The sequence below is a fragment of the Acinonyx jubatus genome, chromosome D4 (assembly GCF_027475565.1).
Source record: "Acinonyx jubatus isolate Ajub_Pintada_27869175 chromosome D4, VMU_Ajub_asm_v1.0, whole genome shotgun sequence".
Lineage (NCBI taxonomy): Eukaryota > Metazoa > Chordata > Mammalia > Carnivora > Felidae > Acinonyx > Acinonyx jubatus.
The window spans coordinates 5822205-5846205 of record NC_069391.1 but is presented as its reverse complement, the minus strand read 5'-3'; the positions used below and the strand labels follow the sequence as shown (position 1 = coordinate 5846205).

Sequence of the window (24001 nt, the reverse complement as noted above, 5' to 3'; positions counted from 1 at the left end):
AGTTAAGAGAGCGAGCTGAGCTGAGCGGATTCTGTAGGGAGGAGCTTCCCTAACCGGAAGAGGGTTAGAGCAGCAAGTTCAAAGGCCCTGAGGTGGGCATGTGTCCGTGTATTCAAGGAATGGGGGGAGGCTTGCGGGGGTGGGGGGGACCAGCAGGCAGGTGTCTCCTTGGGTGAGACAGCGCAGCCGGTGGAAGTGGAAAAGCAGGAAATCTGGCCTCGGGGTGAAGTGAGTCAGAGAAGGCAGCAGGGGCCAGGGAGTCTGGGGCTTTATTCTGGGGGCACCCGGGAACCGAGGAAGGGGTTTGGGGCCGGCCGTTCAGGTGAGTTTCAGAGCTGCCTCTCTGGCAGGCAAGCCACTGGGAGACAGGAAAAGAGAAGAGAGAAGGACTGTTTTCATGAGCCACCTCCCCTCCCTCTTTCCCCCTCCACCCCTCTCGAGGGGTTCAGGATTTCCCAGGTGCAGTTGGCAGATGCTGGCGTCTTTACCTGTGTGGCTGCAAGCCCAGCTGGTGTGACCGACAGGAATTTCACCTTGCAGGTGCACGGTACGGACCCGGGGGGGGGGGGGTGGTGGAATAAATGTGTCCCTTGGCCTTGGGCGTGAGAATCAGGCCCCGTGGGCAAACACAGAGACTCAGTCTTTGATTCGCTCGGTTGCTCATTCATTCACGCCACAAGCAGCCGTTAGACCCTGCGGTGTGCCAGGGCCTTGCTGGGCACCGGGGTGCGACAGTGAGCAGCAGAGGCCCCTGCCACCGGGGGGGTGGTCAGTGCAGGAAACAGCTCTGTAAAGAGGCAGTTGGAATTCCAGGCAACTAGTGACAGCAGGGGAAGGAGAGGAAGCTACGGGAGCCCAGAAGAGGCCGCCTCGACTGGCCTGGGGAGTTCAGGGAAGGCTTCCCAGAGGAGGCGAGGTCTACGCTGAGGACTGGAGATGAGAGGGAATAGTCCAGGAGAAGGGCGTTCTGACTGATATAAGAACAGCCTGCGCAAAGGTCCAGGGGCGAGGGCCGTGCGAGGACTCGTGCCCGCTCTTGCCCTCCACAGTGCCCCCTGTCTTGGAGCCGGTAGAGTTCCAGAATGACGTGGCGGTCATCCGTGGCTCCTCGGTGGTCCTCCCCTGTGAAGCCCGGGGAAGCCCTCTGCCGCTAGTGTCGTGGATGAAGGATGGGGAGCCCTTGTTGCCCCAGAGCCTTGAACAGGGGCCCAGCCTGCAGCTGGAGACAGTGGGAGCTGGAGACTCGGGCACCTACTCCTGTGTGGCCGTGAGCGAGGCGGGGGAAGCCAGGAGGCATTTCCAGCTGACAGTGATGGGTGGGTCATCTGCCCCCCCCTGCCCTGCACCAGCGTCTCTGGCCCCCGGGGGCGTCGGAGAAGGTGGCGAGGGAGGTGACGTCCCCTGGTGCATCTCCCCAGGGACGGCTGCCTGGGTGCAGGGTTTGGGGGGAAGGGCAGGCTCATACCGGATGCCTCGCTGACCTTGACGCGGGGGTTGGATGGCCCTCGTTCTCCTGGGGCTCTGCTCCTCAGCTGTGTCCCCCAATCTTGTAGAGCGGAGACAAAGCGCCTGCCGTGTGCTTGCTGGCTTTAAAGCACAAATAACTGTCCCAGGCAAATGGGCCCGTGGTTTCTGGTGTTCTGCCCCGCCCCTCCGCCTTTGGTGGCCCCTTCTGCGGTCAGCGTCCGGATGGTGGGGGCTTGGAGATGCACCCCAGCACCCAGCGCTGAGTGCAGCCGCCATGCTGACCCCGGGTGGGGTGTTTTGCAGATCCCCCCCACATAGAGGACTCGGGCCAGCCCGCAGAGCTGCTGCTGACTCCCAGCACCCCCTTGGAGCTCCGCTGTGATGCCCAGGGCACCCCGCCGCCCAACATCACCTGGCATAAGGACGGGCAGGCCCTGAGCGGGCCTGCAGACAGCAGTAGGGTGCTCCGGGTAGAGGACGTACAGGTGCAGCTTCCCCACTGCTGTGGGCTGGGGCTGGCGGAGGGGAGGGGAGGGGAGGGCAGGGGACGAGAGGAGGAGGGAAGGACCCCAGAGCACTTGGCAGTTAGGCTGAGCTCTTCCTTTGTGTGGGGGTCACCCACCTGGGCCAATGCCCTCAAGAGCTCCCGGCCAGGCCAGGGCCAAGGCTGATGCAGAAACCGGGTCACTCCCCAGCCCGGCCAGAGGAGGGCTGGTGCAGTCAAGGGGCACTTCCTGGAGGAGGCAGGCTTTACCCTGGCCGCAAAGCAAGGGTGAGATGGAGATAGAGAAGGAACATCCCAGGGAGGGGGCCGGTGGGAAAGGAGGCGTGGCAGACTCAGCCGGCCTGAGTCTGAATCGTGGGGCCCGAGTTGTGTAGGAAGGAGACCAGATCAGGAGGTGGGCAGGCTGGGGCCAGAGGCAGCTGCTAACCCTGGTCCATCCATAGGTGGGCGATGCTGGGCTGTACACGTGCCTGGCCCAGAGCCCCGCCGGCCAAGCGGAGAAGAGCTTCCGGGTCAGGGTTCAAGGTAGGGCGTGCCAGGGTGGCGGCCGGAGAGGCAGGCGGGGGATGGGACCCGCAGGGGCGAGTCCATCTCTCATGACCTCTCTGCTGCCCACCCAGGCCCCCCGCACGTTATAGGGCCCCGAGGCCCCCGCTCTGTGGTCGGCCTGGCTCCCGGGCAGCTGGTTCTGGAGTGCTCGGTGGAGGCGGAGCCAGCACCCGAGATTGAATGGCACCGAGATGGCATCCTGCTGCAGGTGGGTGCCAGGCAGGGGCCACCACCTTCTGTGGCCCTCCGGCCCCTGACCAGGCCGGATCCCAGGTGCTGAGGGACTGCCCTGTGCCGGCACCTTGTGTTCCCGCCCTCCTGGTGCTCTCTGCTCCTATTATTGTCGTCTCCCCCATACTAGGGACAGGGACACGGAGGCAAGGCTGGGATTTACAGCCAGGCCTTCTGATGCATATCTGTGTGCTTCCCGTTATACCTTCAGGCCACACGTAGTGGCTGTGTGACCCGGGGCTAGTTACTGAGGTTCTCTGTGCTCTCCCCTGAAATGGGGACCGAAGCTTGCGAGTCTTCTGCGAGCATGAGTCCCTTCTGCGACATCCCCAGTAGGCAGAGCCCGAGGGCAGGAGGCTCATTCCCTACCTGCCCACCCACCCACCCCGCCACCCTCGCCCTCACGAACCTGTTTCCTCCCTGCCTGGTGCCTGGCCCAGCCTGGCCCGGTGCTAAGGAGGGTCTCTCCACCCTGGGGACCCTGTAGGCGGATGCCCACACCCAGTTCCCAGAACAGGGAAGGTTCCTCCAGCTGCGGGCCCTGAGCACGGCCGACGGGGGCAACTACAGCTGCACGGCCCGCAACGCCGCGGGCAGCACCAGCGTGGCCTTCCGCGTGGAGATCCACAGTGAGTGGGCCTCACCCCACCGCGCGCTGGCCCTCCCGAGGGCCACAGGCTCCCAGCACCCACTCGCTCTGTGCCCCACCCCCCCCCAGTGGTGCCCACCATCCAGCCAGGACCGCCCGCAGTGAACGCCTCCGTGAACCAGACGGCCGTGCTGCCCTGCCGGGTGGACGGCGCTCCCCCACCCCTCGTGAGCTGGCGGAAGGACGGGGCCCCCCTGGATCCTGAGAGCCCCAGGTGGGAGCTGGGAGAGGAGGGTCTGGGGGGGCGGGGTGGTTATAAACAGCAACCGCCTGGGCACTTGGGACAGAAAGGTGGCTGTATTGCCAGCGCACGGTCTCCTCCGAACCCAAGGGGACAGGCATGTCCAGGGCATCGAGGGTGTCAAAAATCTCAGGTGGCTGGCTGCCTGTCTGTCTGGTTTCGACTCTTGGTTGCTAATGTCTGTTTCTGTGTGTGTTGCATGCCGCCCCCCGCCCGTCCCCGTCTCTCAGACCAATTTTCTACACCTTCTTTCTCTGTGAACATGGCAGAGACAGCCCCCAACCCCCGCCCCGGGTTCCCCCTGCCACCGAGTTACAGTTTCTCAGTTCATGCAACCTGCAGAGCCTGGAAAACTACCCGAGGACCCCCATTTCCAGGGCAGAGCATTCCATTGGTCCAGCCTGAGTGACGTGTCCATCCCTTGTCCAACTGACTGTGGCTGGGGGCGGGGCTACCCAGTGCAGACAAGGCCTGGGGGCGGGGCTACCCATTATAGACACTGCCTGGGGGCGGGGCTACCCAGTGCAGACAAGGGCTGGGGCGGGGCTACGTAGTACAGACAAGGCCTGGGGGCGGGGCAGTTCTCAGATCCAGGGGACAGGCCCAGAAAGGGTGCTTTCTGGATGCTGCTGACTCCTAGAGAGGAGCTAAGCCCAGGTGCGAGCATAGGAGCTCCCCCACCCCCTGCCCGCCCCGATGCTGGGTTGGGATGTGGGGAGCTGCCCATGGCTGTGACCGCCTCTGACCTTGGCCTCATGGATGCAGGACTCCAGAGTTAGCACCTTCTTACTGGCAAAGCCAGGAGCAGAGGGGAGGGTCTTGCTGGAGACACTACCGGGGTCCAACCCCTCAAAGGGCCTCCCTAGTCTGCTGGTCTCCATGGCAACCCCCTTCCTCCCCTCCAGGTTGCAGCTTCTTCCTGAAGGTTCCCTGAGGATCCAGCCAGTCCTTGCCCAGGACGCCGGCCACTACCTCTGCTTTGCATCGAACTCTGCGGGCTCAGATCGGCAAGGCCGTGACCTCCAGGTCTTTGGTAGGTGGACGAGGGGAGGAATGTTCCTGGCCTTCATCATCCACCCCCAGTCTGGGCCGGGTCCTGCTTAGTTTCTGGGTTTATCCTTGCTGTCAGGAGCCAAGAGCAATGATCTCTACGTGTTTTTGACCGTGAAGCCTACCGGCAAAACTTTTGAACACGCACACGCCAAAGATGTGTATTGATTTCATGAATACTGTATTGATTTCATGAATACTGTACGGATATTTACTCCCATACCGTTGTATCAAGAGAGTGATAAAACACGCACAGATAAAAGACATTTGAAAGGATAAGATTCAGAGTCACTGCACCAGACGCGCTAATCTGCTTTTCCCGCTCCAATGGATCACCTTGGTGGCGGCCACTCTTCTGGGCGCTGGCCTCGGGCAGGACCTGAGTAGGACCCCGAAATCTGCATTCAGGGAGAGGTGGCTAGGGAGCCGCCAGCCTTGGAGAGCAAAGGTTCCATCACCCCAGATTTGGGGTGCCTGTTGGAAGATTCCTGTGGAGTGTCTCCAGCCTCTCCCCTGCCCGCATCCTAGACCCTTGTCTCCTGATGACTACTCTCTCCCCAGAGCCTCCTGCCATCGCCCCCAGCCCCTCCAACCTGACCTTGACTGCCCACACCCCTGCCTCACTGCCCTGTGAGGCCAGCGGCTCCCCCAAGCCCCGGGTGGTCTGGTGGAAGGACGGACAGAAGCTGGATTTCCACCTGCAGCAGGGAACCTACCGGTACTGAGCTGGGCCTCTGGGTAGCCTCACGAGGTGCTCCAGGTGGGGGGACAGTGTGCCCATCCCACGGTGGGGAGCAGGGTCAGACACGAGGCAGGGGTGGGGTGGCTTATTCAGTTAAGCCTCCAACTTCAGCTCAGGTCGTGATCTCACAGTCTGTGAGTTCAAGCCCTGCATCGGGCTCTGTGCTGACAGCTCCGAGCCTGGAGCCTGCTTCCGATTCTCTGTCTCCCTTTCTCTTTGCCCATGTCTGACTCATACTCTATCTCTCTCTCTCAAAATAAGTAAACATTAAAAAAAAGAGAGAGAGAGAGAGGAAGGAAGGAAGGGAAGAAAGAAAGAAAAGAAAGAAAGAAAGAAAGAAAGAAAGAAAGAAAGAAAGGAAGGAAGGAAGGAAGGAAGGAAGGAAAGGGAAGAAAAGAAAAGAAAGAAAGAAATGAGACAGGGATGTGTTCAGGGTCTCAACAAAGCCAACACCAGGATCTATATCCTGACCTCAGAGGTCTAGGAGCGTCTTTATACTGAGATAGATGCCTGATAGGGGGTAGGGGCATTTGGGACATAGAGCCAAACAGAAAGGAATGGCTTTGAAAACCATCCCAGCCACTGTGGTCTAACAACGATCGATATCCATACGTGGAGGCCTGAGTTTGGCTGAGCCTGGATCCTCGTCTCCCAGTTTCTCATGTGCAGCTGACCATGGAATGATCCCTGGGCACATTAAAGGAGTCAGTTCACTAATTCGCCAAATATTTCTTGTGTCGGGTGCCAGGCCATCACGGAGCTTCTGTCTAAAGCAGGGGCGCCTGGGTGGCTCAGTCAGTGAAGTGGCCGACTTCAGCTCAGGTCGTGATCTCACAGTTTGTGGGGTCAAGCCCCACGCCGGGCTCTGTGCTGACAGTTCAGAGCCTGGAGCCTGCTTCGGATTCTGGGTCTCCCTCTCTCTCTCTCCCCATCCCCGGCTCGTACTCTGTCTCTGGCTCTCTCAAAAATAAATAAACGTTTAAAAAGAAAAATTTAAAGCACGTGCTCAACAGACCCGAGCTGTTCCGATCAAGGACTTGGATACCGTCACTATTATGGAAGGTGTCCGATCTGGTGATTACAGAAAGCGTGCAGGGACATAGAGAACGACGGGGGTAACAATTAAACTTGCCCACGAGCTCAACTGCCAGACCTGTAAGCGTAGAAACTTCTAGAAGAAACTTCTACATTCAGGGCTGGGGGCCAGACACCAGAGGGGAAATTAGTCAGGAGACCCCCCCACCCCAGTCCCCTGCATCCAGATTGCTGCACAGGCTGAGCTCGGGTCAGCCAGGCCGGCTGGTTAGCGGTCATCTGTCTGTCTGTCCGTCCCAGGCTCCTGCCCTCCAACGCCCTGTTCCTGGCAGCTCCCAGCCCCCAGGACTCAGCCCAGTTTGAGTGCGTGGTGAGCAATGAGGTGGGCGAGGCCCGCAGGCATTACCAGGTGACCGTTCACGGTGAGTTGGAGCAGAGGGAGGAGGAAGAAAACAGGACAGGCACAGTGTGCACGTCTCCTGATCCCACGTACCCACGCTGACGCAACCCTGGCCCCAGCACTGTTCGTGGCACTTAGGAGCTCTCGGGAGAGGCCTCTCCCCAATCCAGAATGTTCTGAACCCAGATCTGACCTTGCCATCGCCCTGGTTAAAATTCCTCCCTCCACGGCTGCCCACGGCTCTCAGGATAGAATGCAGGGTGTCACCTGGGCCCACAGGGTCCCGTGCATGCTGGCCCAGCCACCCGAAGTTCAGCTCACCCAATGCCCGCCTCGCTCTGGGATCGTCATGCTGCTTAGCTTTTGGTTCCTCACCTCAGGGCCTTTGTATATGCTGTTCCCTCTGCACATGCTGTTCCCTCTGCCCTTCACCCAGCCAACCCTGCTCTTCCTTCGGGTCTCAGGTTAAATGCCACTTCCCCTGGAGGCCTTATGTGGTATCCCCAACTCTGAGCTCCCACGAAGCTCCCTTCTCTTGTAAAACCTTCCGGAGATGCCTAGCTGGCACCCCTACAGAAAGCAGTTCGTAACTGTCCCCCAAAGCCCAGCAAAAAAATACCTCCCAAGTGGGTGAATGTGACCTCTCTCTGTTGCCCGCCCCCCGCCCTTTGTCACTGATGTCACCTGTGTCTTAGTCTCTGTTGATAGTTGTCATTCACCTGGTCCCATGACTACGTGTTCCCCCAGTGGACCTCAGCGGGGCCTCAAGCCTTGTCTTACATCGTAGTGCCCCCTACCATTGCTGACGACCAGACAGACTTCACCGTGACCAAGATGGCACCCGTGGTCCTCACGTGCCACAGCACGGGTGTCCCGGCCCCGGTCGTGTCCTGGAGCAAGGCAGGCGCCCAGCTGGGGATGCGGGGGAGTGGCTATCGTGTCACATCTTCCGGTAAGTAGGGGTGAGCCGTGAGGGTAGAGACGGGGCGTCAGGCCGAGGGTGTGAACGCAGTGGAGAGTCCCGGCCTGATTCTGCCACTCCCTGCTGTGTGACCTAGGGGAACCCCTCACCCTCTCTGGGCCTTAGTATCCCCACTCACGCACTAGTGTGTTGATATTTGTCAGTGGTTCTCTGATGATAGTTGACAGATCAGTGCCGCTCCGTGGCAAAGTAAGGAAAATAATAGCTACGTGAGAGTTTCCATAAAGCAGGTTTGAGCTCACTGGAAGGATTTTCCTTTATTTTGAAATTACACTCTTCGGGGCGCCTGGGTGGCTCAGTCGGTTAAGCATCCGACTTCAACTCAGGTCATGATCTCGCGGTCCGTGAGTTCGAGCTCCACATCGGGCTCTGTGCTGACAGCTCGGAGCCCGGAGCCCGCTTCGGATTCTGTGTCTCCCTCTCTCTCTGCCCCTCCCCTGCTCATGCTGTGTCTCTCTCTGCCTCTCAAAAATAAATAAAAATGTTTAAAATTTTTTTTAATTATGCTTTTCTTTTTTAAATTTTTTTAATATTTATTTTCGAGAGAGAGAGAGAGAGAGAGAGAGAGAGAGTGGGGGAGGGGCAGAGAGAGAGGGAGACCCAGAATCCGAAGCGGGCTCCGGGCTCCGAGCTGTCAGCACAGAACCCGACGCGGGGCTCGATTCCGTGAACCTTGAGATCACCATCTGAGCTGAAATCAGGTGCCAGGCGCTCAACCAACCGAGCCACCCAGGCTCCCTGCAATTATGCTTTTCCTGCTATTTTAGTGTTGGAAGTTCCTTTCTTCTATGAGATCAAGGTGATAATAGATGGGTGATTTGGAAACGTCTTTGCTCGTCAAAGTTAAAAGTTGGCAACTTTACGGGGGTTCTCCAAATGGCATTTATTTGTTAGTTGGTTAGCTGGTGAACTCGTGAGGTCTGAGCACCGCTGACCAGATCTGCGGTTTTCAAACTCTTCTGAAGAAGCAGAACCCTTTCTTCTGACCAGCAGTTACGGGGAAGCCCATCATGTACAAGAAGCTGAGGTTCTGGTTCTATCTGGGGCTGGGGTGGTCCAGGAAGGTTCAGACGGTGTTCATTGAGCAGCCAAGACTAAGAAAGAAAAGGTAAAGAGAGGACAGATAAAGCAGTCATCTGGGGAGGCTGCCCGGAGGAGGCAAGTTTTTGAGCAGAACACGGCACGGGTAGCAGGGTGAGGGTCTAAGGAACTACCGGTGGGCCAGGGACTCTAGGCAGGGCAGCGGCAGATCCTGGAACATCCCAGCCTGCAGCTTCGAGAGACCATCCTGTCTGATTTCTCACTGTGCACGTGGGGAAACTGAGGCCCCTAGCGCGGAAGGGACTTGCCCACCGCTATGCTCCAGACAGGGAGCGTAGGCAGGCCCGGAACCCAGCTTTTCTGGTGCTGCTTACAAACGGGCAGGGAGGCAGGTCAAGTGGCCAGCCATAGAGAGACACCTGGGCGGGGGGGGGGATGTAAGAGCCCTGCCAGCCGTCACTAGGGACGTCCGTCCTGAGTCCCCTCGCCCCTCTCCACGGGCCCCGTTGCCACCCACAGGTGCCCTGGAGATCGGGCAGGCCCTCCCCGTCCACGCTGGCCGCTACACCTGCACGGCCCGCAACTCTGCGGGCGTGGCCCACAAGCACGTGGTCCTCGCTGTGCAAGGTAAGGGCCCCCCAGCAGGTGGACAGCTAGAGGCAGGCGGGTGGGGGTGCGGGGGGCCAGGGTTCCAGGCACCCCGACCTGCCTCTCTGCTCTGCCTCCCTGATGGGATTCTGTGGGAGAAAAACCTCAGCCCGCCTCTGCCCTCCAGTGCCAAGATTTCAGGAATCCCCTGGTCCTTTTAGAGGCTTCTCTCTCTGACGGCATCCCCAGGGACCTCGGTGCCTCCCCCCCGCCCCCCCCCCCCGTTCCCTTGCAGCCTCCCCCGTGGTGAAGCCTCTGCCCAGTGTGGTCCGGGCACTGGTGGCCGAGGAGGTACTGCTTTCCTGTGTGGCTTCGGGCATCCCCCAGCCGAGCATCACCTGGCAGAAGGAGGGGCTCAGCATTCCCGCAGGTGAGTCTCCCCAGCACCAGGAAGGGAAGAATCATTCGGGCCCGGGATCCTCCCGCCTGCTCCCAGAAAGCCCTGGCCCGGCATTCCCTCCTGCCCACCTGTCTCTGTTCACCAACCAGAGCTTGAGACTCTGCTGGAGCACTCGGTGGCTGACTTGGGAGGCTGGGGAGCGGGACAAGCCGGCTGGACTCCGGGTCTCTGTCCGCCCCCATCACCCTGTGACCACAACGAGTCACTTGCTACCTGGTCAAACAGAACAGTCCACATGGCTCTCCTGCTCTCCTTGGTGGTCCTGCTGGCTCAGCCACCAACCCCCGATTCCCACCCCCCCCCCCAAATCCAGGAGCGAGTACGCAGGTCCTACCCGGTGGACAGCTTCGGATTATCCACGCCAGCCCGGAGGATTCCGGGAACTATTTTTGCATTGCCCAGAACAGCGCAGGCAGTGCTATCGGGAAAACACGGCTGGTGGTGCAAGGTGGGCCCAGGGAAGGGGGCTGAGGTGGACCCCGGCGAGCTAGGGGCACTGGCGTCCCGGGCAGGACACGTCCCTGCATCCTCCCCCGTGCCAGCCTGGCTTGTGCTCGAGAAGGAAGTGAGGGAAAAAAACGCCTTCTCCCGTTTTGTGCCCAAGGTCTGCCTTTAGACAGTGCCTCGGGTCCCTCTGCCTCCTCTGACCTTTGCTGAGCCAGTGGTCTGGACCTCCCTCACTCGTTTCGGCGCTCCGGCAACCATAGCCATTTCTGTCCCTTTAGTCATCGTGTGCGCGTGCATGTGTGTGCACTGGGATCACCCCGTCACAGCTTCACCAAACTCAGCAGTCCCCAAATGGTCCAGACCATGGGCCGTGGCCTGTGACAGGGTCGGTGGAGGAAGGGGCGAGGGGCACGCCAACTGCCAAGGGCGCTGGAGCGGGGGCAGCCCGCCCTCACCCCCAAGCGGACCTCTCTCCCCCCACAGTCCCGCCCGTGATCAAGACCGGCCTCCCTGACCTGTCCACCACCGAAGGCTCCCACGTCCTCTTGCCCTGCTGGGCCAGCGGCAGTCCTGAGCCCACCATCACCTGGGAAAAAGATGGCCAGCCTGTGTCCGGGGCCGAGGGGAAGTTCACCATCCAGCCTTCTGGGGAGCTGCTGGTGAAGAACTTGGAGGTGTGGCTCCCTCCCTGTGTAGCACCGAGGGGTCTAATGGTAACTGCAGGAGCAGAAAACGCTGGCCGAGCACCCGTTTGTCATGCCCCGCGCTGAGCGCTATGCAGCTTTTAATCCCAGGAATCTGGGGAAATAGGTACCATAATCCCCAAGTACAGATGAGAAAACTGAGGCTCAGAGCGTATCCAGTGTTTCCGAGGCACGCCGTTGCCGAGAGGCAGAACCCAAGATTCGAACCTGGACCTCAGTGGCTAATGCCTGAGGGAGAGAAGGAGCCCTGGATGGGGTGGGGTGGGGGATGGGACACAGAGATGACTGTGTCCCCAGACTGGTTGTTCTCAACCACAGGTTGTTGTTGACCTGAGCCAGGGGCGTGGGTGGGAGCCCCGACCACCTTCTCCGACAGCACTCGGGTTCCACAGTTACAAATGGGCGCCTCTCCAGCCGGGGGCGGGGGGCGGGGGGGTGGTCGCTCAGGGCACACACCTGCTGCAGGGCAGGGTCACAAGGTCCTCGGACAGTGGTGAGTGAGCTAGCCGTGCCGGAGAGCACCGTGCAACTTCTCAGAGCTTGGCTGAGCCCTCTGTACAAAGGGCACCAAACACAGGACCTCAGGGATGATGGGAGCATGGATGAGCTGGTGCGGGTGACCTTCGTGGAGTCTCATGAAGGCTGTAAGGGGGGCCATGGGGCGGTGGTGAAAGGGAGCCATTTACTGGAGCTGTGTGACCTTGAGCAAAGCACTTCACCTGTCTGGGCTGCACGCTCCGAGGGGACCTCGGGAAGAATGGGTCCCTAGGAGCTGGGGGTGGGGGCAGTTCTCAGGCCGACCCCTCCTCTGCCCGCAGGGCCAGGATGCTGGAACCTACACGTGTGTGGCCGAGAACACGGTGGGCCGCGCCCACCACCGTGTTCATCTCACCATCCTGGCACTGCCCGTCTTCACCACCCTGCCCGGGGACCGCAGCCTACGCGTCGGGGACAGGCTGTGGCTTCGCTGTGCGGCCCGGGGCAGCCCGACTCCCCGCATCGGCTGGACCGTCAACGACCGACCTGTCACGGGTCTGGGCCTATTGGGAGTGGGTGGTGGGGGTCTCCTGGGAGGAGGGCCGACAGGTGGGGAGACCCCGCCTAGTAGAGAGGAAGAGGGTGTCCGTCAGCCTGGTGGGTGCTGGGTCTCCAGACTTGGCCCTCTGCGGGGGGGGGCACCGAGCAAACACAGGTGTGGCCGTATGTGACCAGTCACATGTCAGACCTGACAAGAAGCCACCTGCAGAAAAGACTCAGCCCCAGAGACCTCAGGGCCCGGGAGGGAGCACGTGTCACACCCCAGCACTGCTGGGCCCCTCGGCAGACCCCTTTCCTGGTCCCCAGGTGATGTTGAGGGAGGCACGGGGCCCGCACAGGGCACAGGGTCTGGAGGGGGTGTTTGATGAATGTCTGCCGAACTGGCGAATGGCTGAGTCCCCTCCACTGCAAAATGATATTTTCAGGGGCGCCTGGCTGGCTCAGTCGGAGGAGCGTGTGACTCTTGATCTCAGGGATGTGAGTTCAAGCCCCTGGTTGGGCGTGGAGCCTACTTTTAAAAAATAAAAACAAAACTTTTTAAGATGGTGTTTTCAGACGCTCCTAAACCTGAGTCTGGGCGCGGAAGCTCGCCTCCGTGCACCTGTAAAGAAGGCTTCGCCCTGACCCCACCAGCTCCTGGGGTGGGCGTTTGGGGGAGTGATTCAACCTCTCTGAGCCCAGCTGCCTCGTCTCAAAATGGAGATAAGAGGGGTGCTGAGGGCCAACTGGTTTAATGCAGGAAGTGCAGATTAATAGGCCCCCAAAGACCTACCCTCAGCCCTGCAGCAAGCTCACGGTGTGGACCTGAAAGTTGCGGAAGGCTGGTCCTTCAACCGCATCCTCTAACATGGCCTGGGCCTGACGTGGTCAGGCTTCCACCCTCGGGAAGAGACACCTGTTTTCTGTGTCTTTGTCAAACACCTGCTGGGTGCCCGGCCCGGGTTAAGTATTCGGGGCAGGAGGTCCCTGGCACCCTGGGCTCAGAACCCTCTGGGGCATCTCTTTTTCCACCAGAGGGGGTGTCTGAACAGGACGGGGGCAGCACGCTGCAGCGGGTGGCAGTCACCAGAGAGGACAGCGGGACCTACGTCTGCTGGGCCGAGAACAGAGTGGGCCGCGTGCAGGCCGTCAGCTTCGTCCATGTGAAGGGTAGGGCGTGAGCCGTGTGGATTTCTTGAGACCTCCACTAGACCCAATCTGTTACTTTTTCTAAGAAATCGATCTCCTGGCCTCTGAACTAGTAACCCTCCACCCTGACTGTGGCTTGGGGTGCCCTGGGGGACTTTATAAAATGCTGAGGCCCAGGTGCCAGCCCTGACTCTCAAAACCAGCCTCCCTGGGGTGAGGCCCCAGCATCAGCATTGTTCTCGGCTCCCCAGATGACTGGGCCGCGGGTAGAATGAGATCTGACCCGCTGGCCTACACCGCCATCACCTGCACGGTGCCAGTGTAGAAGGAGGGCACGGGGACCAAGGTGTCCTGGCAGAAAAACGCCTGAAGCTGGCCAGCCTACCAGTCGTCCCCCAGGGCCCTGCTTGGTCAAGAGCAGCATGCTAACCCTCCAAGATGCCGTGACCTACTTTGCTTGATTTCAGGATGGGAGGGGTAGAGTGTGACGGAAGGGAACGAGCCACCCAAGGCACCGGGACACGGCCGCGGCTGGTTTCGATCTCAGGAAACCAGCAAGCATGGGAAACTGACACGGGGCATCTGAGAGTGGTTTAGGATTCGCTTGCACGAAGTGAGGATCAGGGACGTCTTAGTGTTGCTGTGTCCCAGTGGCTAGGTAGTCCTTATTTTCCAAAGTCCCCGGCAGGTACCCTGCAGCTGGGATAATCCATCCAGGCGGGCAAGCATATGACACTCCTCACACTGCCTGCCATTCCTGGGCCCATCTCAGACATCACCAATCGATCACGGCACTGTTCCCACTCGGTTTCAAATCGGCGTTCCCGGCAGTCTGTTTCATTTGACCCGTGCCACAGAAGTTGTCTGCCATCGCTGATGGGGATCCCCTCTGGGGATGCTGGATGGGGATCCCCTCTGGGGATGGGCTTATGGGAGGCTGAGCCTTGAGGGCCTTTGTCTGACCTTTCTGACCTTTCTGACCTCTTGTCTGATGTCACCTCGAGCAGAAGCTCCTGTCCTGCAAGGGGAGGCCTTCTCCTACCTGGTAGAGCCCGTGGGGAGCAGCGTCCAGCTGGACTGCGTGGTCCGTGGAGCCCCTGCGCCCGACATCCGCTGGATCAAAGACGGCCTTCCGCTCCGGGGCAGCCGTCTCCGGCACCAGCTGCAGAACGGCTCACTGACCATCCACAGGACAGAGGCAAGGCAGGACCTGGTGCCTCGGGGCGGGGCCACCCAGGACAACCGCAGCCTTTTGTGATGGCTTGGGAGGGTTCTTAGTGTTGGCCACCGTCCTCTACAGTCTGCAAAGCACTGTCCTGCCCACCTCCCAGATTCTCCACCCCAACAAACTAGAGTGCCCTCCAGCCAGTGGCTTTTCTCTGTGCCTCAGTCACCCCAGCCATTCAGCGGGGCTACTGGTTGTTTCTACCTTATAGGTTTACAGTAAGAAATCAGCGAGATGATCCACACCGGTATTCAAGAGTGACTGGCCCCCGGGTCATGCCAATAAATATTATTAACAGCCCCATGGGGCGGAGGAGACCAGTAAGAGTGCCCCATTTTACAGATAAAGACACTGAGGCTCAGAGAGGCCCACAACAGTTAAGTTCCCAAGGCAGGACCCCATCCCAGCTCTCCTGACCCCTGCTCCGTGCTGTTTACAAAGCCTTGGGTCTCGGGCCAGACCCGTTCACCTCCCCTCCTGTGTCCCGGGTCCCGGTGATCATGCAGAAATCCACAATCCCGTCCTGTCAGGCTCTTCTTAGGGGCCCTCGATCTTGCCCGCTAAGGTGACCCGAGAGTCTACCACGGGCCAGGCACTGGCAGGTACTTTGGCTTCGACGAGCATGATTTCCTGTAATGCTTCCGCTGCTCTTAGCGGTTACGATCCGCATTTGGCGACGGGGAGATGATTCGCTCCAAAGACACGGCATACTGGTCACGAGTCGGGTGTGGTCAGCAGCGGAGCCAGGGTTCGGCCCCATCCCGATCTGACCCCCAAATCTCCACTCTTACCTGCATGCTGGGCTGTCCCGGCAGTCCTCTTGGGTGCAGCATCCAGGCCGTCACCTCCTGGGTGTAGACGGCGGCCTCAGCCCGTCCCCCAGCTGCCGTTCAGAGGTGAAGCCGAGCCTTGTTCTTCCTGAGTTTCCCCCGTGGCCAGGGTGGTGTGTGCCCTGTGGGAAAAGCTTCCCTCTCACTAAGCCGGGAAAACATTGCAAACCGTCTCCCTTCTGGAAGGCTCGCTGCACGCTCCAGCACCATAAGAGCCCCGAGGAATCCTGCGGCCAGAAGCGGGTTGTCGTCTCGACTCCGTGTTTCCCAGACTTGCTTCGCCACAGACCCCTGGTTTTCAAGGAATCCCCAGGAACGTGCCACGGAGTGATGGTCCTTCACTGTGCGCGGTCCCCTTCCTCCTGTTCCCCTGAACACCTGCTCTCCCCCCCCCCCCCCGCCACCTGCAGATGGACGACGCGGGTCGGTACCAGTGCCTGGCGGAGAATGAGATGGGCGCAGTGGAGAAAGTGGTGACCCTCGTGCTGCAGAGTGAGTCTCGGCCTCCCCCTCCCCCTCCCCTGGGCCCCGGCGGGGGGGACAGTGCAGAGTGGGCGCCCGGCGCGTGTCCCCGGCTGTCTGACAAGAATGGAGGGCAGAGGGGCACCTGGCCGGCTCAGTCAGTTAAGCGTCTGGCTGTATAGATTTTAGCTCAGGTCACGATCTCACCGTTTGTGGGTTCGATCCCCGCGGCTGTCTCTGTGCTGATAGCACAGAGCCTGCTTGGGATTCTCTCTCTCTCCGTCTCTCTCAGCCTCTCCCCTGCTCGCACAGCTCTTTTAGAATGAATAAACAAACTTAAAAAAGGCAGGGCCAGGGACTTGGAACCCTCTTACAAGTATTTATTCAGAAAACACAATTGAAGTCCTATGAAATGGCTCCCCAGTTGGGGAATGGGGAGCGGGGTGAGGGCTAATGAATAGCCAGGGACCCAACAGCCAGGCCCCGGGGGGACCCATTTATTCAAACTCACGACCATCAACAAGATCGCAGGGACAGCTCTTGCATTTGCCAAGTAGCTTGCAGATTACAAAGCACTGTCTGAGCCTCGAAGTAATGCTGTGAAACCGCCTAGAGGTGTTTAATAAAACTTTTTCCTGAAGATTAACATACATAGGGACAATACATGTTAGAAGTGAACAGTTCAATGAATGTTTATCATGTGAACCTACCGAGTTGACCCAGGGCAAAAATAGAAAAACAGAATACTGCCAGCTTCCAGACACTTCCATCTGTACCCCCTTTCCAGTCAATGCCCTGCCCCAGGTAACTTACCCTGTCTGGAGTTTTGCTTTTTTTTTGAGAGAGGGGGAGAAAGAACGCCTGTGCGAGAGCGGGGGAGGGACGGGGGGGCGGGGAGAGGGAACCGTAAGCAGGCTCCGTACTGTCAGCACAGAGCCCGACACAGGGCTCCATCCCACGAACCGTGAGATCATGATCTGAGCCGAAATCGAGAGTCAGGTGCTTCACCGACTGAGCCACCCAGGCGCCCCCAGGGTTTGCCTTTAAAAGAAATAACAGCTTGGGCTGCCTGGCTGGCTCAGTCAACAGAGCCTGCAACGCTTGATCTTGGGGCTGTGAGTTCGAGCCCCATGTTGGGCATAGAGATTGCTTTAAAACAAAAATAAAAAACAGTTTTGTCAATATATACACTGCAAAATTCACCCATTCGTACCCTGGAATGTTATTCACCCTTTATTTTTTTTTAAATGTTTATTTATTTATTTATTAAGTTTATTTTTATTTATTTTTGAGGCAGAGAGAGACAGAGCATGAAGAGGGGAGGGTCAGAGAGAGAGGGAGACACAGAATCGGAAGCAGGCTCCAGGCTCCGAGCCATCAGCCCAGAGCCCGATGCGGGGCTCGAACTCACAGACCACGAGATCGTGACCTGAGCTGAAGTCGGACGCTTAACCGACTGCGCCACCCAGGCGCCCCTGTTAGTCACCCTTTAAAAAGAAGGAAATTCTGACACCTGGTGCATGAACGAAACTTGAGGTCGTCAGGGGAAGGAGGGCGGTCACAAAAAGACAAACGCTGTGTGATTCCAGTTCTGTGAGGTGACCAGAGTTGTCAAATGCGTAGAAACGAAAAGCAGAATGGCGGCGGCCGGCGGGGCGGGGGTCGGTGGCAATGGCGAGACGTGGTTGAATGGATCTAGAGTTTCAATTTTCCAAGACGAAAGGGTCCTGGAAATGGACGGCGGTGATGTGAATGTACTCCACGGTACTGAACTGTACAACTTAAAAAATGGTTAAATGGGGGTGCCTGGGTGGCTCAGTCCGTTAAGCGTCTGACTCTTGATTTCTGCTCAGGTCACCATCTCACGGTTTGGGAGTTCGAGCCGTACGTTGGGCTCTGCACTGACAGTGCAGAACCTGCTTGGGATTCTGTCTCTCTCTCTCTCTCTCTCTCCCCCTCCCCTGCGCGTGTTCTCTCTCTCTCTCTCAAAATAAATAAATACACATTTTTTAAAAATCTTAAGAAATAGCAGCTATGAAGAAGAAACTAAGGGAAGTCTTGGGACCCAACTTCCATAAAATGAAAACCTCAGTGGATGGGTGTGAACAGGTATGAACAGGACAGAAGGAAGAATTAGTGACTTGTAGATGTAACAATAGAATTCGCCTAGTCAGAACCGCAGAGAGAGAACGGACTCGAGCAGGACAACCAGAAGAGCCTCAGAGCCAGTGTGGGACGAAGCCAAGATCTGACATCGTGGCATTAGGGTCCCGGAAGGAAAGGAGGAAGGGGTGAGAAAATACCCAGAGACGCCAGAGCCGAAAAGTTGTCACAAAAGACGTAAGGCTACAAAATTCGAGCAAAACGCAAACAGGATAAACCCAGAGAAGTTCTGCACCAAGACGTACCCCGGTCAAACTTGCTAACGGTTAAAGGGCCAAGAAACTAAGGCCTCGCCCCCCCACCCCCCATCCAAGCATCTGGCTGAGTCAGAGTTGGGGCAGGTGTTGAGGGGACCTCGGCTTTGACTCCTCCTGGCCCACCCCCGCCCAGATCCCCGCACAGGTGCACGCTGTGCACAGCAGCCAGGGATGTGTGGAGACCCCGTCTGGCCTTTCCAGGGCTCCCTCGTTTCCAGGTTCTTCTCGTTAAGCTTCCGGCTGGTCCCCTGGTCTCCGCAAGCCAGCAGAGGCGTCAGTTCCCTATTTGCTTCCTGTCGCTTCTGCCCCCTCCCCCCACAAAACCCCTGCATCGTCTCCTCCCGCAAATCGGATCCGGCCCCTTGTGATAGCAAAAGCTGGGGTCTCACGGCCAGCCCCGCCCCCAGCTCAAGAGTAGGGGTGACGGATGGGAGCAGGCCCAGGCCACACGCCTCCACTGTCCTCGCCCAAAGTTCTGGAAGCTTTTCGTGGGCCAATGATTCGCAATTTGTGGCTTGCCTTCCGTTGACTTCTAGAGCCCTGAAATCGTTGGCTTGGATAATTCTGTCAAGTTGTGCATTTGCTGACCTCTTCACGTGGCCACGGCCAGCTCTTGCTTATTTTTTTGACCGTTGTTGCAACGAAACCCTATCGCGTGCGCTCTCGTGTCCGGCTTCTTGCGCACAGCGCCGCGTGAGCCCACACGCGGAAGTGGCTCACCCCGTCGTCCCCGTGGCGGTATGGCTCGCCGCTGTGCGGACATGTCACGGTTTGTATGGTTCCCCTCCACTTGGGGGCAGTTACAGACGGCGCTGCTTCGGCAGGTGACGCGTGCCTTTGGCGGTCACGCAGGCACCTTTCCGTTCGGGTGTCCGTCCGAGAGGGGCCGGGCCACACGATAGGCATGTGCTCGGCGTTAGGAGACATTGGCCGTGGGAGGCTGACAAGCGGCCCCCCCACCCCCCCGACATTTGAGCGACCGTGTCCTCGCCTCCCAGGCGAGAACGTGGTCTTATTTGGAGAAGGGATCTTTGCAGACATGATTACGTTCGGGGGTTTAAGACGGAAAGGGATTTCTTGGATCAGAATGCTATGGTTTGGGATGCGTGGAGAAGCCAAAATGCTATCACGAGTGTCTTCTTTCCAGCCGTTTCGGAGGGTCTGTCGTAGCAGGCGGACAGGGATTGCCGTCTCTCAGACGAGAAAACGGAGGGCCAGGGAGAGACTTGGTGAGACTCACCCACAGTCGGTGACGGGGCCCCCGTCTCCCATCTGGCATCGTTAGAAACATCCCCGTGAGGGACCCAAACGAAAGGAGGCACTTAAAACGAGTATCTCATGGCATGGAAAGGTAGTTAGGATTTATTGTGGGGTGAAAAAGGAAGGAAGGAAGCAGCTATGAGCAATGCAGTCACGTTCTACGGAAACGGTGTCTGGAAGGGCATACTCAGAACGGTGATGGGATGTGATGCTCACTGGTGATTCTGTTTTCTCCTTTCTACCTCTGCATTTTCTAAGCCGTCTGAATGAACAAGCAGCAGCTGAACATACGAAAATAACCAAACGTTCCTAACAGCTGCCCTGGGCTTCCCACAGGCGCCCCGGTGTTCCGGGTGGAGCCCCGGGACGTGACGGCGAGATCTGGGGACGACGTGGCCCTACAGTGTCAGGCCTCGGGAGAGCCGGTGCCCACCGTGGAGTGGCTGCGTGCGGGCCAGCCCGTGCGGGCCGGCCGGCGGCTCCAGACCCTGCCCGACGGGGGCCTGTGGCTGCAGCGAGTGGAGGCCCAGGACGCGGGCATCTACGAGTGCGTCGCTCACAACCTTCTGGGCTCTGCCACGGCCCGAGCGGTCCTGGCCGTGAGAGGTACGAGGTGTCCCCGCTCAGACCTTTGTGGACAGAGGCGGGATCTCCTGCTTCGTGGGGGGGACGTGGCCCCCTGTCCTGCCAGCACCACCACCCCCCCCCCGACTCTTGCCTTCGCTTAGAATCACAGACTTAGGAGGAAAAAGGCCTTTGGGGGTCACCTTACCCACCCTGCCCTTTACAGCTGGGGAAACTGAGGCTCCGAGATGCTAAGTGTTTGCCGCTCGTATCGGCACAGACAGTGTCCTCTCTCTCTGGATATTCCACAGCGCTGCGAAGTGGGCAGAATAAAACCAGGTGCCCTGGTGGGGTTGCTGGGAAAAGTCTGTGACTTAGGCCATGGTGGGTGGACAGTGACGGATGCTGCTTTCTCGCATTACGACACCTGCCACCCCCCCCCCACCCCGGGCCTCGCCGTTCAGCTCCCTCCTCCCTGGGGCCAAACTTCAAAACAGAGAAAAGGACTATCTTGAGGAACGACCGTGAAACGACTCCGACCGCACCGCGGATAGTCACTGAGTCTCATTTCTGAAAGTTAATAGTGTCTCTGTAGCAAATACGCCGTATTTGTGGCTTTGGATTTCTGTCCCTGGCCGTGACAGCCATCACTGATCTATCACCGCCCCCAAAGCCAGATTACTTCCTCGCTGCTCCAGAGGGCACCTTTCCAGCCCCGGAGCGGGGTCTCGACACTTTGCCGCTTGCAAACCCACTTGAACCCCACCGCCAGCCAACTGTGGGACCCTCTGTGGCCCCTGGTCGCCTCATCTCCTGCGGACAGGGACAGAAGACCAATGCACACGGCTCCAGAAATTCAGCGGTTCTCTGACGCCTGGCCACACGCGCTGCCTCGGGTCTGAGCGGTTCCTCCCTTTAGTTCAGAGCTGGGTCCCGTCCTTACCCTCTCCTGTTGGAAAGCTCACGCCCCAAACCACAGCGCTCTGCACATGGCTTCTGGTTGAGTATCTCAGGGCCGCCATAGCAAAGTGCTATGCTATGAGCCATCAGCACAGAGCCCGATGCGGGGCTTGAACCCACGAACTGTGAGATCCTGAGCTCAGCTGAAGTTCGACTCCCAACCAACTGAGCCACCCAGGCGCCCCGCAAATGGCTTTGTTAAATAAGCAACGGGCTTGGGTTTTGTTTTTATTTTTTCCCAGTCCCCCCACCCTCCTCCCTGAAAACTACCCTGTGGCGTGCCCCTGTCCGCTGGCCTGAATATTTCTACGGGCTGAGTTCTTCCAACAGGGCATTGCTAGGTAAAAGGCATTCAGAGGTTTCAAAGGCTCCCTCACTCTGAGCGCTGTCTTCTCTTCCTCGTTTCCCATCAGCCTGGGTGGCGCCCAGCCTGGCCTCGTGGGAGGCAAGAGGCCTGCTGAGTCATCCCATGGTCTGAGAAAGTTGACAGTGGCTCGTCATTCCCGGCCTCCAATTTCTTGTCCCCCTCGAAAGCTGCCGGGCCATTCTGCTGCTGCTTATCTGCACCCCAGCTTCTTCCTCCTCCCCTTGTTGAGAAGCCAGGGGGTAGGTTCATGGCCGGTTCCTGTCCCCCCATAAACCCCAGAGCCACAGATATTGATCAGAGACATCCCAGATGGGCATCAGATCTCATCAAGCCCCAGCTCTGGACTGGGTAAATGACACTGCTTCCTGGAATCCAAAATTAACCAGCCCCCTGATTTGCCCATTAAGGACCCTGGCCGTTGAGTGTTTTATGTTATTTTTTCGACAGATCATGGGCAATTGGTTGTTAATTTCCCCAGAGAGCTGGTGCGGGGGAGAGGCAGGCCAGCTTCTGTCTCTCAGCCCCCAGGATGCCATCTGTGCAGACAGGACAGCTGGCCCATTAGCCGGAGGAAGCACCCTCTGTGCCCCCACCATCCGTCTGATTAGTCCTGAAAAGCGTGGGTGCTTGCAGACCCGCCTGGCTGCTGTAAGAGATCCGGCCCACCCCGGCCAAACCAGCCGCAGGGCGGAGGGCGCCAAGGCCACTGACGGAATGGGGACGTTCAGGTGGCGGCATGCTGTCCCTGGCCTGGTGCCCCGGCTCCCCCAGCATGCCGACCCCGCCATCATGAGCAGCTGGCATTTTAGAACCCAACAGGTCTCTGGCACATCTGTGGTCCCACCTCCTCGCTCAAGTGCGTCTTGGGGGCCCGACTTGCCCAGATTTCCAGGGAGGTGACAGCAGAGCCACTGTTCGAAGCTAGCCCCGTGCCAGTGCAGGTCTGCTCCGAAAAGCCTCCCTGTCTCTCAGAGCCAGGACCCCCCGGGCATCGAGTCCGTCACCCGTGAGCTGTGTGGCCTTGGGCGAGCCACCTGAGCTCTCTGAGCCTCCGTTCCTGTTCCCTGAAGTGGGTGACAGTACCTGCTCATGCTGAGGGCGTGGAGGTGGATAAAGTCGCTGCCGTCCCCTTCCCTCCTCACAGGGGAGCCCCGTGGGAGCCGGGGCGGCGTATCCGGGGTGATCAACGGCCAGGAATTTGGCATGGCCACCCTCAACACCAGCGTGCGCCAGGAGGCACGTTCTGGGGTCACCACCATCTGGAGCGGCATCAGCCACATCCCTGCGAGCGTGGGTAAGCGGGGGCCAGAGCCTCTTCCTGCACCGGGGCCCCTCCGACTCCAGGCGGAAGCAAAGCGTGTGTTCCGAGGTTTGCCCAGGGCCCGACTGCTGGAGGAAAACTCTGACCGCCCCTGAGACCCGAGTCGAAACCAAAGTGGATTGAGGTGCAGGCCACTTCCTCCCCACCCCCACTACCTCCCAACAAAACGAAATAAAAATCAGACCCAGAGAGTGTGAAATAATCGGGATATACGAGTGCCGTCAGATAACGATTCTCAAAATCACTGATTGCTGACGGAGGTTCCCCCCCCCCCCGCCCCCCGCCCCGTTCCGCACATTAAGGTAAGAGCTTGATGGAAAAGGAAGGAATCGCTAGTCACGAGTAAGGGGTACGGGCTAGAGGGGAACAAAATTAGCCAGAGGGCCCAGAGAACCAGGCAGTGTCCACTTCCAAACGGATTCATAGATCAGTGTGCCCTCGCAGGTGGAATGTTCCGGAGAGATGTCGTAGACCCTGCGGCCTCGCCCTTCCCAAGGGGACGCTGCGGGTCCAGAGCAGGGAGAGGGCGGCGCCGATGGGATCTTTGCTAAAGAGCCTTTCCTCCAGAGCTGCCCTTGACCACAGGCCTGTGTGAACCATGCGGGGTCAGGGAACTTAGGCTCGGGGTCCCTCCAGGCGGGTCGGCAGCACAGAGTGAGGTGAGCGTGACTGCCCAGATGTGAGCGCTTCGTCCAGCTGCAGAGGCAGGAGCCATGGGGAAGCATCCGGCCCCAGGCCCGCTGCGCCAGCCCCTGTGCAGAGAAACCGGCACAGAGACATTGGGAAGGTTCTGCTGCCCCCAGTGTGGCTCCTCCTACGGCTCTTTCCTGAGCCGGCGGTTTCTCTGAAAAGCTCCACCGTCCCTGACCCCCCCAAAGCGAGTGGGGTTGCCCCCTTCCCCGGACTGAGGCACCCCTGGCCCATCGAGGAGGGCTGGGCAGCACGCGCAAGTCTGAGAATCCACATCCAGAGCCAATTTGGGGCCCTTTGTTCAGAACTCAGTGACCCTCCTCTTCCGGGAGGCGTCTGCGAGTGAGGAGACCTGGTTGACTCTCAACCTGGTTCAGCACATACGTCCCAGGCTCGGGGGTGACCAGTCACCCTCAGGATTCGTGGAACTGAATTGAGTATCAGCAAGTCACGTGCCCTTCTTCGTTTGGCTCGTTTTTTGGTTTTTTTTCTTTAAATGCTTATGTATTTGTTTTGAGGGGGGTGGGGGAGGAGCAGAGAGAGAGGAAGAGAGAGAGAATCCCACGCAGGCTCCGCACTGTCAGCACAGAGCCAGACACGGGGCTCGAACCCACGAACCGTGAGATCATGACCTGAGCTGAAATC

At 58.9% G+C, this 24001-nt stretch overlaps 1 protein-coding gene across 1 annotated transcript in view; it reads left to right on the top strand.

The window, feature by feature from the left end:
- The window catches only part of HMCN2 (hemicentin 2), a 144891-nt gene that overhangs the window by 111349 nt on the left and 9541 nt on the right, over positions 1–24001 (top strand). The window contains exons 67-87 of the mRNA XM_053204504.1: positions 450–547; positions 1050–1316; positions 1771–1952; positions 2416–2497; positions 2593–2729; positions 3240–3381; positions 3471–3615; positions 4548–4675; positions 5254–5410; positions 6770–6891; positions 7657–7821; positions 9412–9519; positions 9776–9910; positions 10254–10388; positions 10871–11061; positions 11910–12123; positions 13144–13278; positions 14265–14455; positions 15723–15804; positions 19791–20060; positions 22490–22639. Of these exons, the coding sequence (XP_053060479.1) occupies positions 450–547; positions 1050–1316; positions 1771–1952; positions 2416–2497; positions 2593–2729; positions 3240–3381; positions 3471–3615; positions 4548–4675; positions 5254–5410; positions 6770–6891; positions 7657–7821; positions 9412–9519; positions 9776–9910; positions 10254–10388; positions 10871–11061; positions 11910–12123; positions 13144–13278; positions 14265–14455; positions 15723–15804; positions 19791–20060; positions 22490–22639 (3236 nt within the window). The remainder of the gene's footprint in view (positions 1–449; positions 548–1049; positions 1317–1770; positions 1953–2415; positions 2498–2592; positions 2730–3239; positions 3382–3470; positions 3616–4547; positions 4676–5253; positions 5411–6769; positions 6892–7656; positions 7822–9411; positions 9520–9775; positions 9911–10253; positions 10389–10870; positions 11062–11909; positions 12124–13143; positions 13279–14264; positions 14456–15722; positions 15805–19790; positions 20061–22489; positions 22640–24001) is intronic.